Source organism: Tiliqua scincoides, chromosome 12 (genome assembly GCF_035046505.1).
Source record: "Tiliqua scincoides isolate rTilSci1 chromosome 12, rTilSci1.hap2, whole genome shotgun sequence".
Classification (NCBI taxonomy): Eukaryota; Metazoa; Chordata; class Lepidosauria; order Squamata; family Scincidae; genus Tiliqua; species Tiliqua scincoides.
Genome location: NC_089832.1, coordinates 702825 through 713265, shown reverse-complemented (window position 1 = coordinate 713265; position 10441 = coordinate 702825). Strand labels below are relative to the sequence as shown.

Sequence of the window (10441 nt, the reverse complement as noted above, 5' to 3'; positions counted from 1 at the left end):
CATAAAGGTGCGTCATTGTGGCACACTTGAGGGTAGAAGGAAAACTTGGCTGGATCAGACCAAACTGGCCTCTTCTAGTCCCTCATTCCCACATCCGTGACCAGATACCCCAATGGGAAGCCCACAAGCAGGGAACTGGGGCCACAGCCCTCCCCAGTTTTATGTCTCCAGCACCTGGTGCTCTGAGTGAGACTGCCACTAGAGTTGGAGTTTCATTCTCAGTCTCTAAGAGGGCCACCAGAAGAGCCCTGCAGGCTTCAGCCGTGTCCAGCATCCTGCCTGCCTCTTCTCATTGTGGCCAGACAGGCACATTCAGAATCCCCATGAGCAGGTCATGAAGGCAGCAGTCACTCCCCTGTTGTTGCTCCCCCCCCCCCCGGTAACAGGCACCAAGAGGCACATGCAGAAGGGCATTAAGGGCACCCTCCCATCACAGTCCTTGGCACACTCACCACCACACTGGAGTCCTTCACATACACACATGCAGTGAAACTCCCAAAGGCTGCACTCATCACCCTTGAAGATCAAAAGGGGTTGTGAGTGACACATTCTTTATTGACCATCTTTAACCGGAGTGGCCTCCAGGCAGTGGCAACAATGAAGAGAGGCAATAAAAGAAGGCAATAAAAGGAAAACAATAAAGCCACGAGGACAGGAGCAGCAGCGGACTCAGGGCCCAATCCGTTCCAACTTTACAGCACCAATGCAGTCCTGAAGTAACGGAACAAACATTCCGTTACCTTGAGGAGGTCTCTGTGATTACCCCCCCCCACTGCAGGATGCAGCACATACCCCCTGCATTGGCCCTGGAAAGTTGGATTGGATTGGGCCCTCAGAGGCCTCACCAGGACTTTTCACCCAGCCAGTCATCTGGCACAAGCATCATCATCATCAGTATCAGAAAGGAGGGTGTTCAGGATTTTGGAGACATTTAGCATGGAAAATTCCAAACTTACCTTCAAACTTTTGGATTCCCGGAGAAAGCAAGGGCAAGAAGCAGTGACATACAAATGGGGGGGCCCCAGGTGGCCGCTGGTCCCAGGTGCCAAGCTGCGAGGGGGGAGGGGTGACATCATTAGTGACCAAAATCACAAACATCACGGTTATTAGGGATAATACCATCATATACCATTCAATGTGCAATTTACAGCAGAATGCAATGAAAAACCAGAGTGAAATATCTCAATTCTATCAAAAGTTATGGCCAAAAACCAGAAAACAAAGACACAACTGTCTTGTGCAACAAAAAGTAGTTTCCTTAACTTCGAACTGACCAATGAGACTGATTATTCAAAGAGCCAATGAGATGTTATTATGACACAGAATGGAACCAATAAGGTGTTAATAAGGAGACACCCAGGGACGGGACGGGACACCAAAATTGTGGGAATTGTAGTTTTTAGGACTAATACCATCATGTTATATACCATTTGATGCATAATTTACAGCAGAATGTAATGAAACCAGCCACATGGAAATATTTGTGTTCTGTCGAAAGCGATAGCCAAATAACCAGAAAAAGAAACACAATTAATTGCCTCATGTCACCAAAAGTAGGTTTCCTTAACTCAAAACTGACCAATGAGCCTGAGTGTTCTGAGAGCTTACAAGGTGTTCCTATGACACAGCAGGGAACCAGTAAGATGTTCAGCTCCCTTGTCCATGTATCCAGGCGCATACTCAAACTCCCATTCAGTTGTGTCACTGGTTTTTATGGGTTACTGATTGGTTCAGTAACTTGGATTATTCTATAGTAAAATAAATAAATAAACAAATGGAGGTGACACATGAGTTACCAGACTGGGGCCCAAATCCTAACCCACCTTCCAGCACCGGCATAGCTGTCCCAATGGGATGTGTGCTGCATCCTGCGGTTGGGGGCACTCACGGAGTCCTCATCCAAGTAGGGGAATGTTTGTTTCCTTACTTAGGAGCTGCATTGCCCTTTTGTCGCTGCTGGAAAGGGGTTAGGATTGTGCCCTGGTGACACCTGTCTTTGGTGGGAAGGTTATTGGCCACTAGTTCAGATGACTTTTAAAGTGGATTCTAGACATTCATGCTGGATTATAGTCTATCAGTGGTTATTAACCATGATGGCTGCATTGATTCTGTAGATCAGGGGTCTCCAAACATTTTGGCCAGAGGGCCACATCAGATATCTCGTGTGGTGTTGAGGGCCAGAAAAAACTTTAAATATAAAATTTAAATAAATAAATTGGAGACAGAACTTAGATGAGTGAATAAATGAATGAATGACCTCATTCATTCAACCTCTCTGACCCTCCAGACACAATCAGAGCACTGTTCTAGTCATGTTCAGTTGAGTGGGCCAGAGGCTTTCAGGGGACAAGAGGTTGCCTGGCGGGCCGGAAAGAGGCTTGCTGCAGGCCGCATCTGGCCCCCGGGCCGGGGTTTGGAGATGCAGGTGCAGTATGTCATTGAGTCAGGGATGGATTCAGTGTTTTGTGTTTGGAAGGGGCCATGAGCACTCAACTCCAGAGCCCAGGTTAACCAGGTGGGTAGACCTGGGGTCCCAGTTGAACTTCGCCCTCTGTGGCTGAGGTTTGCTGGTTGGGTAGACCTGGTCTCCCACCTTGGAATTGCAACCCAGATTAACTAATTTGGTTGTACGGGGGGGGGGGGGTCAAAAATGTATGGGCCCCATTTGTTAGATGGTCTAGCTACACCACTGGCAAGAGGACAACAGAACAGAGGACCAGCTTCCCTCCTGGGAGCAAGTGACAGGTTTGAAACTTAAGTAATAAATAAGTCAGAGAGAACGTTCAGACCAAATCCTCCTCCTTGGACAGCGATTATTTCTGCTTGCGAATTTAAACCAGCGCAGTGCTGAGAGGTTCTGATCCAGACAACCGGGGAACAGCGGCTCTGCATGTCTGCTCAGAAGTGTCACATTACAGGCAACGGTAAGTGTGGATCGGATTGCAGCCTCCCAGGAAAGCGTGTGTAGGATCTGCCTGGTTTTAGGTTGCAATCCTATCCGCACTCACTTGGGAGCAAGTCCCATTGACTATGGTAAGTCTTACTTCTGAGTAAACCTGCCTAGGTTGGGCTCTGAGGCTGCCATCCTGTCCACACTTTCCTGGGAGTAAGCCCCACTGACTATAATAAGACTTACTTCTGAGTAGACACGCACAGGCGGACTGCGCTCCAAGCCCCGCCTGTCCGCAGTTCCGCTGCCCCCTGCTGGAGAGCGTCTACAAAGCCCCCCCCCGCTCCCCCGCAGAAGGGGGGCCCCAAGTAGGCGCTGTCCCTTTAAGACGAAGCCCCGCCCTGCGCCTCCCATTGGCCGCGGGAGCCGGTTTTTAAAAATCTGTTGGTCCCGCCCCTAGCAACCGCCTTCTCCCCACGCTGCCATTGGCTGCCCGGGAGCCAATCGATGGCCGCCGCCTGCCAATGTAGCAATTTTCAAATCCTCACTTTGTGCCGGAGCAGGACGGGCGCTCCGGCCGCGCGTGGAGGCTACGCCGGTAGGTCCGGAGCCTGTGCCCAGGAGGGTCCCGGTCTCCTTCCCGTGGCGCGGCCCCTCGCCCCGTCCCCACCGCAGGAGGGGGAGACCCGTCGGGGCCGGGCAGCTGAGGCCGCTCGGGAGGCAAGCGGGTGCGCGGCCGGCTTGCCGGCTCTGGCCTCACCCGGCCGGGTTCTCTTGACCTCTTTTACCCGCGGCGCTCAGCGGAACTTCGAAGGGCCGGACTGCGGGCAGCGGATGCCGCTGGCCCTTCTTGCTCTTTCAAAGGAAGAGGGATTTAAGGCGCTGGAGGAGGAAGGGAGGCCCCTCCGGAACAGATGCTGGGCTCCTTGCCCATGTCCTGCCCGTGGGCTTTGAGGCACCTGGTTGGCCCCTGGTGGAAGTGGGGTGCTGATAGTTACTCTGTGGAACATAGTTAGCCTGTGGAACTCCTCGTCACCGGATGTGGTGACCGCATCTGTCCTGGATGCCTTTAGAAGGGGGTTGGACAAGTTTCTGGAGGAAAAGTCCACTATGGGTTACAAGCCATGATGTGTATGTGCAGCCCCCTGATTTTAGAAATGGGCGATGTCAGATGCAAGGTTGGGCACCAGGATGCAGGTCTCTTGTTGTCTTGTGTGCTCCCTGGGCAATTGGTGGGCTGCTGTGAGATACAGGAAGCTGGACTAGATGGGCCTATGGCCTGTTCTAGGTGGCAACAATTTGCCCTGCTCTAGGAGGGCTCTTTGTTGCCTCCTGTTCTCCACCCTGCTGCCTGTCACTGCAGGGTGGTGTGGGCACACAGGCCCTCTTGCAAGGGGCATCTCTTATTTGCTCAGCCTTTCTAAATCCTGGCTTGGCCACCCTTGTGCTTCATAAAATCCTGTCTCACAGCCAGGCTGCTGCCAGTCCCGTTCCCCCCCCCCAATTACTGCGCCAAGCAGTAATTCCTTTTTGTCTGACCGCACAAGAAGTGAATCTGATCAAGGAGGCCCATCCTTGCCTGGGGAGTGCCCCTCTCCCTGCAGTTGCTCCTCCACCTGCCTCAATTCTTCCTGCTGTTCTGGTTAAGAGAAGACAGAGGTGCCCAAGCTGTCCTAGATCTCAGAGGCAGTGTTCCTGGCCTGGTGTCTGAAATGATGGGAGATGGATTGGTTGGCTGCCTCTGACATGCTGCCCTTTCCGGTTTCTTTTCCGCCTCCAGCTTTGCTTGGGGAGGCTGAACACCAGCAGGATGCCCGCCCCACGCAATGCCAAGACTGCAAGCAACAAGCTGCCCTGGTCAGGCAGAGCAGCAGCTGTGGACAATGCTCAAGCTGAGAAGGTGAGCAAGGTTCGATCTGCAGGGTGCTCTTCCTTCATCCCCCCTTGCGCCCCAGAACCTTTGTGTTTCACCTCTTTGTGACTCTCTCTGGTAGGGCAGCGTGGCTGTCCCGGGCAGGCAGGCTGAACATCCAGGGGTTGCTGACTGGGACTGGTGCCAGGGGCTGCTGGATTACATCTTAGGGAGCAGCTTCAGGCAGGCAATGGGGAGACCGAGCTCTCACTTTTTGGGGGTGCTGCTGTGTTGCTGGAGTTCTTCCAGCAACACAGAGGTCTGTCAGTGGCTGTGGGCTCAGAGGGGTAAGTGGAACCTCCCTCTTAAGATGCAGTCTACCTCTGACACCAGATATAGGGCAGATGAGGAGAAAGCTATTGTCCACCAGCTTGGGTTGAGGGCTTGCAGGAGGCATCTGGTTGGCCCCTGTGTGAGGCAAGGTGCAGGCTGGGGTAGCAGGCCTGCCCTTACCCAACCTTGCCCTGTGGAACCTTTCATGCTCTGAGTGGGGGCTGCCACAGTAGGGGGCTCTTTTCTCATACCCTGCTGGTGAGCTCTTGGAAAGAAGTAGCCGGGCTTGATGGCCCTCGAGGAACTGATCCTGCTGGACTCTTCCTGTGTTCTTGGAGCTGCTTTGCAGAATTGTTAGCCTGCCTGGCACCAGGGCTCTCTGTCACTTTAGGGGAGAGAAGCCTCAGGGATGTGGGGATCTCAGGTGCAGGCACGGGCTTTGTTGACTGGGCTCTTGCACTTCTGTCCTAGGAGGAGAATTCACAGGCCAAGCGATCCCCCTCCTCGCCCCAGGGGGCACCTAAGAAGCGCTCGGCTTTCGGGGACATCACCAATGTGAGTTTGGGCACTGTCCTGGGGTGGGGGAGCAGGGGTCAGAGGAGGCAGCTGTCCAAAGTGTGCTTGGTTTGGGTACATGGACCAGGATGGGGGTGACATGGCACCTGCTGTGTCTTTGGCATTCCACTTGCAAGGGTGGCTCTTCCACATCTGTTTGGGGTGGGTGGGAAAAAAGGGGGGCCCCACAGAGGAGGTCTTCCGGCTGGGGTACTGATAACAGCTTAGTGGTCTCTCCACACAGGCTCACAAGTCTCGGCAGATCACAGGAAAGAAGGAGACGGCGAAGGCAGCACCCAAGAGGGCGCCAAAGGGGCTGGCTGTGCTGGGCGTGGTCAAGAATAACGAGACAAACCTGAGAAAGTGAGGGCACCTGCACAGGGTGGGGGTGGGGACCCTCTGCCCCTGCACACGACTGCGCTGAGCAGAGAGCGAAGAAAGGGTAGCTGCTGTGCGCAGTCCAGTGGCAACGCTGAGTTGGAAGCACAAAATCGCCTCCTGTCTCTCTCTCCCTCCCTCCCTCCCTTCAGGCCTCCAAGCAGAATTCCTCTGGAGCCAGCACAGGCCACGGAGGCTGACTGTACTGCCAAGAAGGGCCCAGGAGAGGTGGTGGAGGAGAGCCCTTCATCGGAGCTGGTGGCTCAAGAGGTGCCAGTACTGAGAGGCGGATCCTCTTATGCGGGGGGTGGGGCTTGTGGATAGTGGAGGCAAAGTCCTGGGGTGATCCGTCCCTGCTGGTCATGCAGAAGGTCCCAGCTGGCTCCATCCTGGTAGCCTCTCCATGTAGGGCTTGGGGAGCCCCCCTGTGGCTGGGACCTGGAGACAGGCAAGGCAGGGCAGATACCTCTTCTGAGGCAGGTGGCATTGGTGAGAGCTTCTGCCTGGAGCAGGGTAGGGGCTGCCTTGCCCATGTCAGGGTAGGGGCATGCTGGTGGCATCTGCCTCTCCTGCTGAGCTGGCCGAGCTCACCTCTGGAGTTTGCTTCAGCACCTGATCAGATCCTCTTTTGCTCACCTGCTGCACTCAGCGTAACAGCATAACTGTTACTTGGTTACAAAGCTGGTTGCACGTGGGACAGCCTCGAGCAGCAGGCCTGGTCTGGAGCCCAGCTTGCACAAACGTGTGTCCTGGCTCTTTCACTGATGGTGCAAGAGGCTGCTTTGCGCAGTTGAGTCCTGAATGTTCCATTCTCCTTTCCCAGCAGGTGTTGCCCATTGAAGACATAGACAAGGCCCTGCTGGCCGACCCCTACGCAAGTGCCGAGTATGCCAAGGACATCTTTGCCTACATGCGGGAACGGGAGGTAGCTCGCTTTCATGTTCCACCACCATCATCAGTGCTAGAGAAGTGGGGCTCAAGGGCCGGCACTGGTGTGGGGGGGGCTCCCTCACTCCTGGCTCTTCTGAGGAGAGGCAGTGGCGGGGGGGGCAGGAAGGGGAGCATCTGCAGTCCTGTCCCAAGAATGTGTCCTTGACATGGTCAGAGATCTGGAGTGTCCTGGGCAAGAGCTTTGAGCAAGGCAGGCAGTATGTGCAAAGGGAGGCAGGTTGTGCCGGGTGAGAAGACCAGCCCCACTGTACCCACTCCATGGGGCATCAGGTGGGGGGAGGTCTGGGTGGAGGGGACTGCCTGGGCAGGAGAGGCGGAGCTTGCTCCAGGAGCACCTGCCATGGTCCGGCAAACTGCTGAGACTTGATGACTGGTCTGCGTCCTTCTCTTCCCCAGAAAGGGTTTAGGCAGTTGCTGGGGGTGGGGGGGCATCAGTCGCAAGACCTTGCTACAGTCTTGGCTCTTCTGCTGCTCCTTTTGCAGGAGAAATTTGTGCTCCCAGATTACATGGAGAATCAGCCTGACATCACCAGGGATATGCGGGCCATCCTGGTTGACTGGATGGTGGAGGTGCAGGTGATTGCCTACCGCCTGTGGGGCAAGCCCCTTGTGTTCCTCTTTGGGGCAAGGGGGAGGGCCCTGGACTGTCAAGGAGCAGTTCATACTCTGCTCAGAGTGTGGCGCTGACCATGGGAGGCAAAGGGAGGAGGAGCTGTGCAGGGAGTGGCGCTGCCCAGAGCCACGGCCCAGGGTAGGGGGAGGTGGCTTATCCACTGCCTGCCTGCCCGCCCCTCAGTGTGCAGTCCCAGTCTGCCTGGGCTGGCAGTCAGCATCTTGGGCCTGGCTGGGGTGACCTGGCTGGAAGCCCTGCTTGGGCCATGACCCCCCACTGTGGTGGTGATCTGGAACCAGTCGCCTGTTCCCACTCAGCTCCATGTTTGCCTCACAGGGCTGATGTGAGGCTCAGGGGGACTGACCTCATCCACGTGTCCTGCTCATGGCTCTGTGAAGGAAGAGTGGGAGATAAATGCAGGCGGTCCCAGGGCCGGTCTCTGGCAGCATCTCCAGTTCAGTGGCCCACAGACCTGACTCTGCTTCTGCCCTATTGGGCTTCTGCAGGAGAACTTTGAACTCACCCATGAGACACTGTACTTGGCGGTCAAGCTGCTGGACCACTACCTGGTGAAGGTGACCACCATGCGGGACAAGCTGCAGCTCATCGGCTCCACTGCCATCCTCATCGCCTCCAAGTTTGAAGTGAGCCTGAGCAGGGGGCCCCCAGGGGCCGGACGAGGGCGCTCTCAAGTCAGCCTGCCTCTCTTGCCTGGGGGGGCCATTGGCATTCGTTGCCCAGTTGCCGCTAGGGCTGCAATGCCTGCTCCACCAGGGAGAGGAGGAGGGTGCCAGGGCAGTGAGATCCAGGGAGGGAGCCGAGGAGTGGGGTTTGGATTGCGCCTTTTCAGGTGGTGACTCTCCAGGGCTTTGTGTTAAAAACTAAAGCTGCAGCTGATCCATTCAAGGCTGAGAGTTCTTAGAAATGCCCTGCGAAGAACGTGTCCCCTCCGAATCGTGTAGGGCAGCCCTGCTTTGGAGAGATCCAAATGGCCCATCTTGACCTTCTCTGCTGCATGCCTAGTGGTTGCCTTGTCTGGGGCTGGGCCTCTTTTCCTGCCAGAGCAGAGGGCCGGGCGCCTGACCACCTTCCCCCCCCCTCCAGGAGCGCTGCCCGCCCTGTGTGGACGACTTCCTGTACATCTGTGACGACGCCTACAAGAGGGAGGAGCTCCTTGCCATGGAGATCGGCATCCTGCGGACCCTTCAGTTTGACATCAACATCCCCATTGCCTACCGTTTCCTCAGACGCTTTGCCAAGGTGGGCGCTGATGCTCTGCAGAGCGATGCAGTGAGTGTGTGTCTGTGCCTGATGATTCTCTAATCGTCAGCCACTCTGGGTGCTTCCTTATCTGCCCGGCCACATCTAGCTGTGCGTTTGCTCCTCGCGGTCTCCCCCGTCCCTTCTTGTCTCACTTGACTCTCCCCCCCCCCACAGTGCGCCCACGCCACCATGGAGACCCTGACCCTGGCCCGCTTCATCTGTGAGCTGACCCTGCAGGAGTACGACTTTGTGCAGGAGAGGGCCTCCCGACTGGCTGCCAGCTGCCTCCTCCTGGCGCTCAAGATGAAGAACCTCAGTGGCTGGGTGAGTACTACCTTGGCCTCGGGCCCACACTAGGGGGCTTTTGCTAGCAAGAGGCGTGAGATACTGTCCTGGCACCAGAAGCAAGGTCCATTGGCGAATTTGTGGGACAGCTGGTCCATTCTGTCATGGGGGGGGGGGCAGCACAGAGAGACCATTGACATGTTCCCTTCTGGCTTCCAGAGCCCCACCCTGGAGCATTACAGTGGCTATGAGGCCCAAGAGCTCCCCCCGCTGGTAAAGAGGCTCAACTTCCTGCTGACCTACCGACACGATGAGCGGCTCAAGGCTGTGCGCAGCAAGTACTCCCACCGGTAAGGGAGCTGTGTGTGCTCTGTACCAACGTGGACGTTTCTTGCTTGCAGCTCACACGAGCTCTTTGCTCCTGGTGTCTGCAGTGCTGGGGTTGCAGCTGTCTGTTCTTCTTGAACACTTCTTGCCTCCCCAGTGACAGAGCACTGCTGGATTTGGGTGGGGGGAGACAAAGCATGGAAACAGTGCGATTTGGCTGGCCTCGCAGCACTCAACAGTGGGGCTTTTAAAAGAGCAGCAGGGCTGAAGCTTTGAGTTGCCTCCTCATTCCTAAACCTGCACCCCCCCTGCCGAAGCTACACAGGTCTGAATGGGAGACCTCCTGCTTCATGTCTGACCTGCCAGTCTGAATGTCACTGCCTCGCTGCATTCATTGGGGCTGTAGGACAGTCCTGTCTCTGAAGTCCTTGAGAACAAAGTCAAAGGTGGAGGCAGGGGCTCCAAAATCCTCCCCCCCCAGCCGCAGTGGTGCATCTGGGTCCCCTTTCTTCCTGCTTTCACGATGCTGGAGCCTAACTCCTCCCTCTGTCTTGGCTTTACAGGGTGTTCTTCGAGGTGGCCAAAATGACCCCCATGGACATGCTGAAGCTGGAGGAGGCGTTGCAAACCTAACCCTGGCCTCAGCCTCCTGTGTGTAAATACCCTGTACATAGACACTTGTTTTTAGCCCAAAGGACCTGTACATAATGCTTGTTTGTTTTAAATTGAACTGGGGGGGAGGGAAATGGGGGAGAAAAGAAAAGAAAAAATTTGTTGTTTGGAAAGGAATAAAAATGGCCTTTATTGAATAAAGTACCTTTCCTTCCTTGTCTTTTTTTCATAGCAGCTTAGGTGGCTCTAGTCAGTGAGCTGCTCCTCTATCCCCAGGGCTCTAAGGGCGATGCCTGCATCACTTCACCTGGCAGTGGCCTCCTTGCTGGCCTGGAGTGCCCTTGTATAATTCCCCCCAATGGGGCTTTGTAAATTTAATTTT

General features: G+C 55.5%; 1 protein-coding gene across 2 annotated transcripts; it reads left to right on the top strand.

Annotated features, from left to right (window-relative positions):
- The first annotated feature begins 3451 nt into the window (after window positions 1-3451).
- Window positions 3452-10191, top strand: CCNB3 (cyclin B3). 2 transcript variants are annotated; one of them, XM_066640130.1, is made up of 12 exons: window positions 3452-3488; window positions 4671-4790; window positions 5547-5630; window positions 5875-5993; window positions 6161-6278; window positions 6835-6933; window positions 7443-7535; window positions 8079-8216; window positions 8677-8832; window positions 9010-9159; window positions 9340-9470; window positions 10011-10191. In XM_066640130.1, the coding sequence occupies exons 2-12, from the start codon at window positions 4701-4703 to the stop codon at window positions 10078-10080; spliced, it is 1248 nt and encodes a 415-aa protein (XP_066496227.1). In that variant the 5' UTR covers window positions 3452-3488; window positions 4671-4700; the 3' UTR covers window positions 10081-10191. The 2 variants fall into 2 exon arrangements, with proteins under 2 accessions (XP_066496227.1, XP_066496226.1); XM_066640129.1 differs by having other exon boundaries at window positions 6832-6933.
- The last annotated feature ends 250 nt before the right edge of the window (window positions 10192-10441 follow it).

Bases quoted from the DNA above. Each gene is read 5' to 3' on its own strand.
- CCNB3 (XM_066640129.1), top strand. From the start codon at position 4,701: ATGCCCGCCCCACGCAATGCCAAGACTGCAAGCAACAAGCTGCCCTGG. The intron at 5,631-5,874 runs GTGAGTTTGGGC...CTCTCCACACAG, and splicing joins CTTTCGGGGACATCACCAAT to GCTCACAAGTCTCGGCAGAT. The intron at 9,160-9,339 runs GTGAGTACTACC...TCTGGCTTCCAG, and splicing joins TGAAGAACCTCAGTGGCTGG to AGCCCCACCCTGGAGCATTA.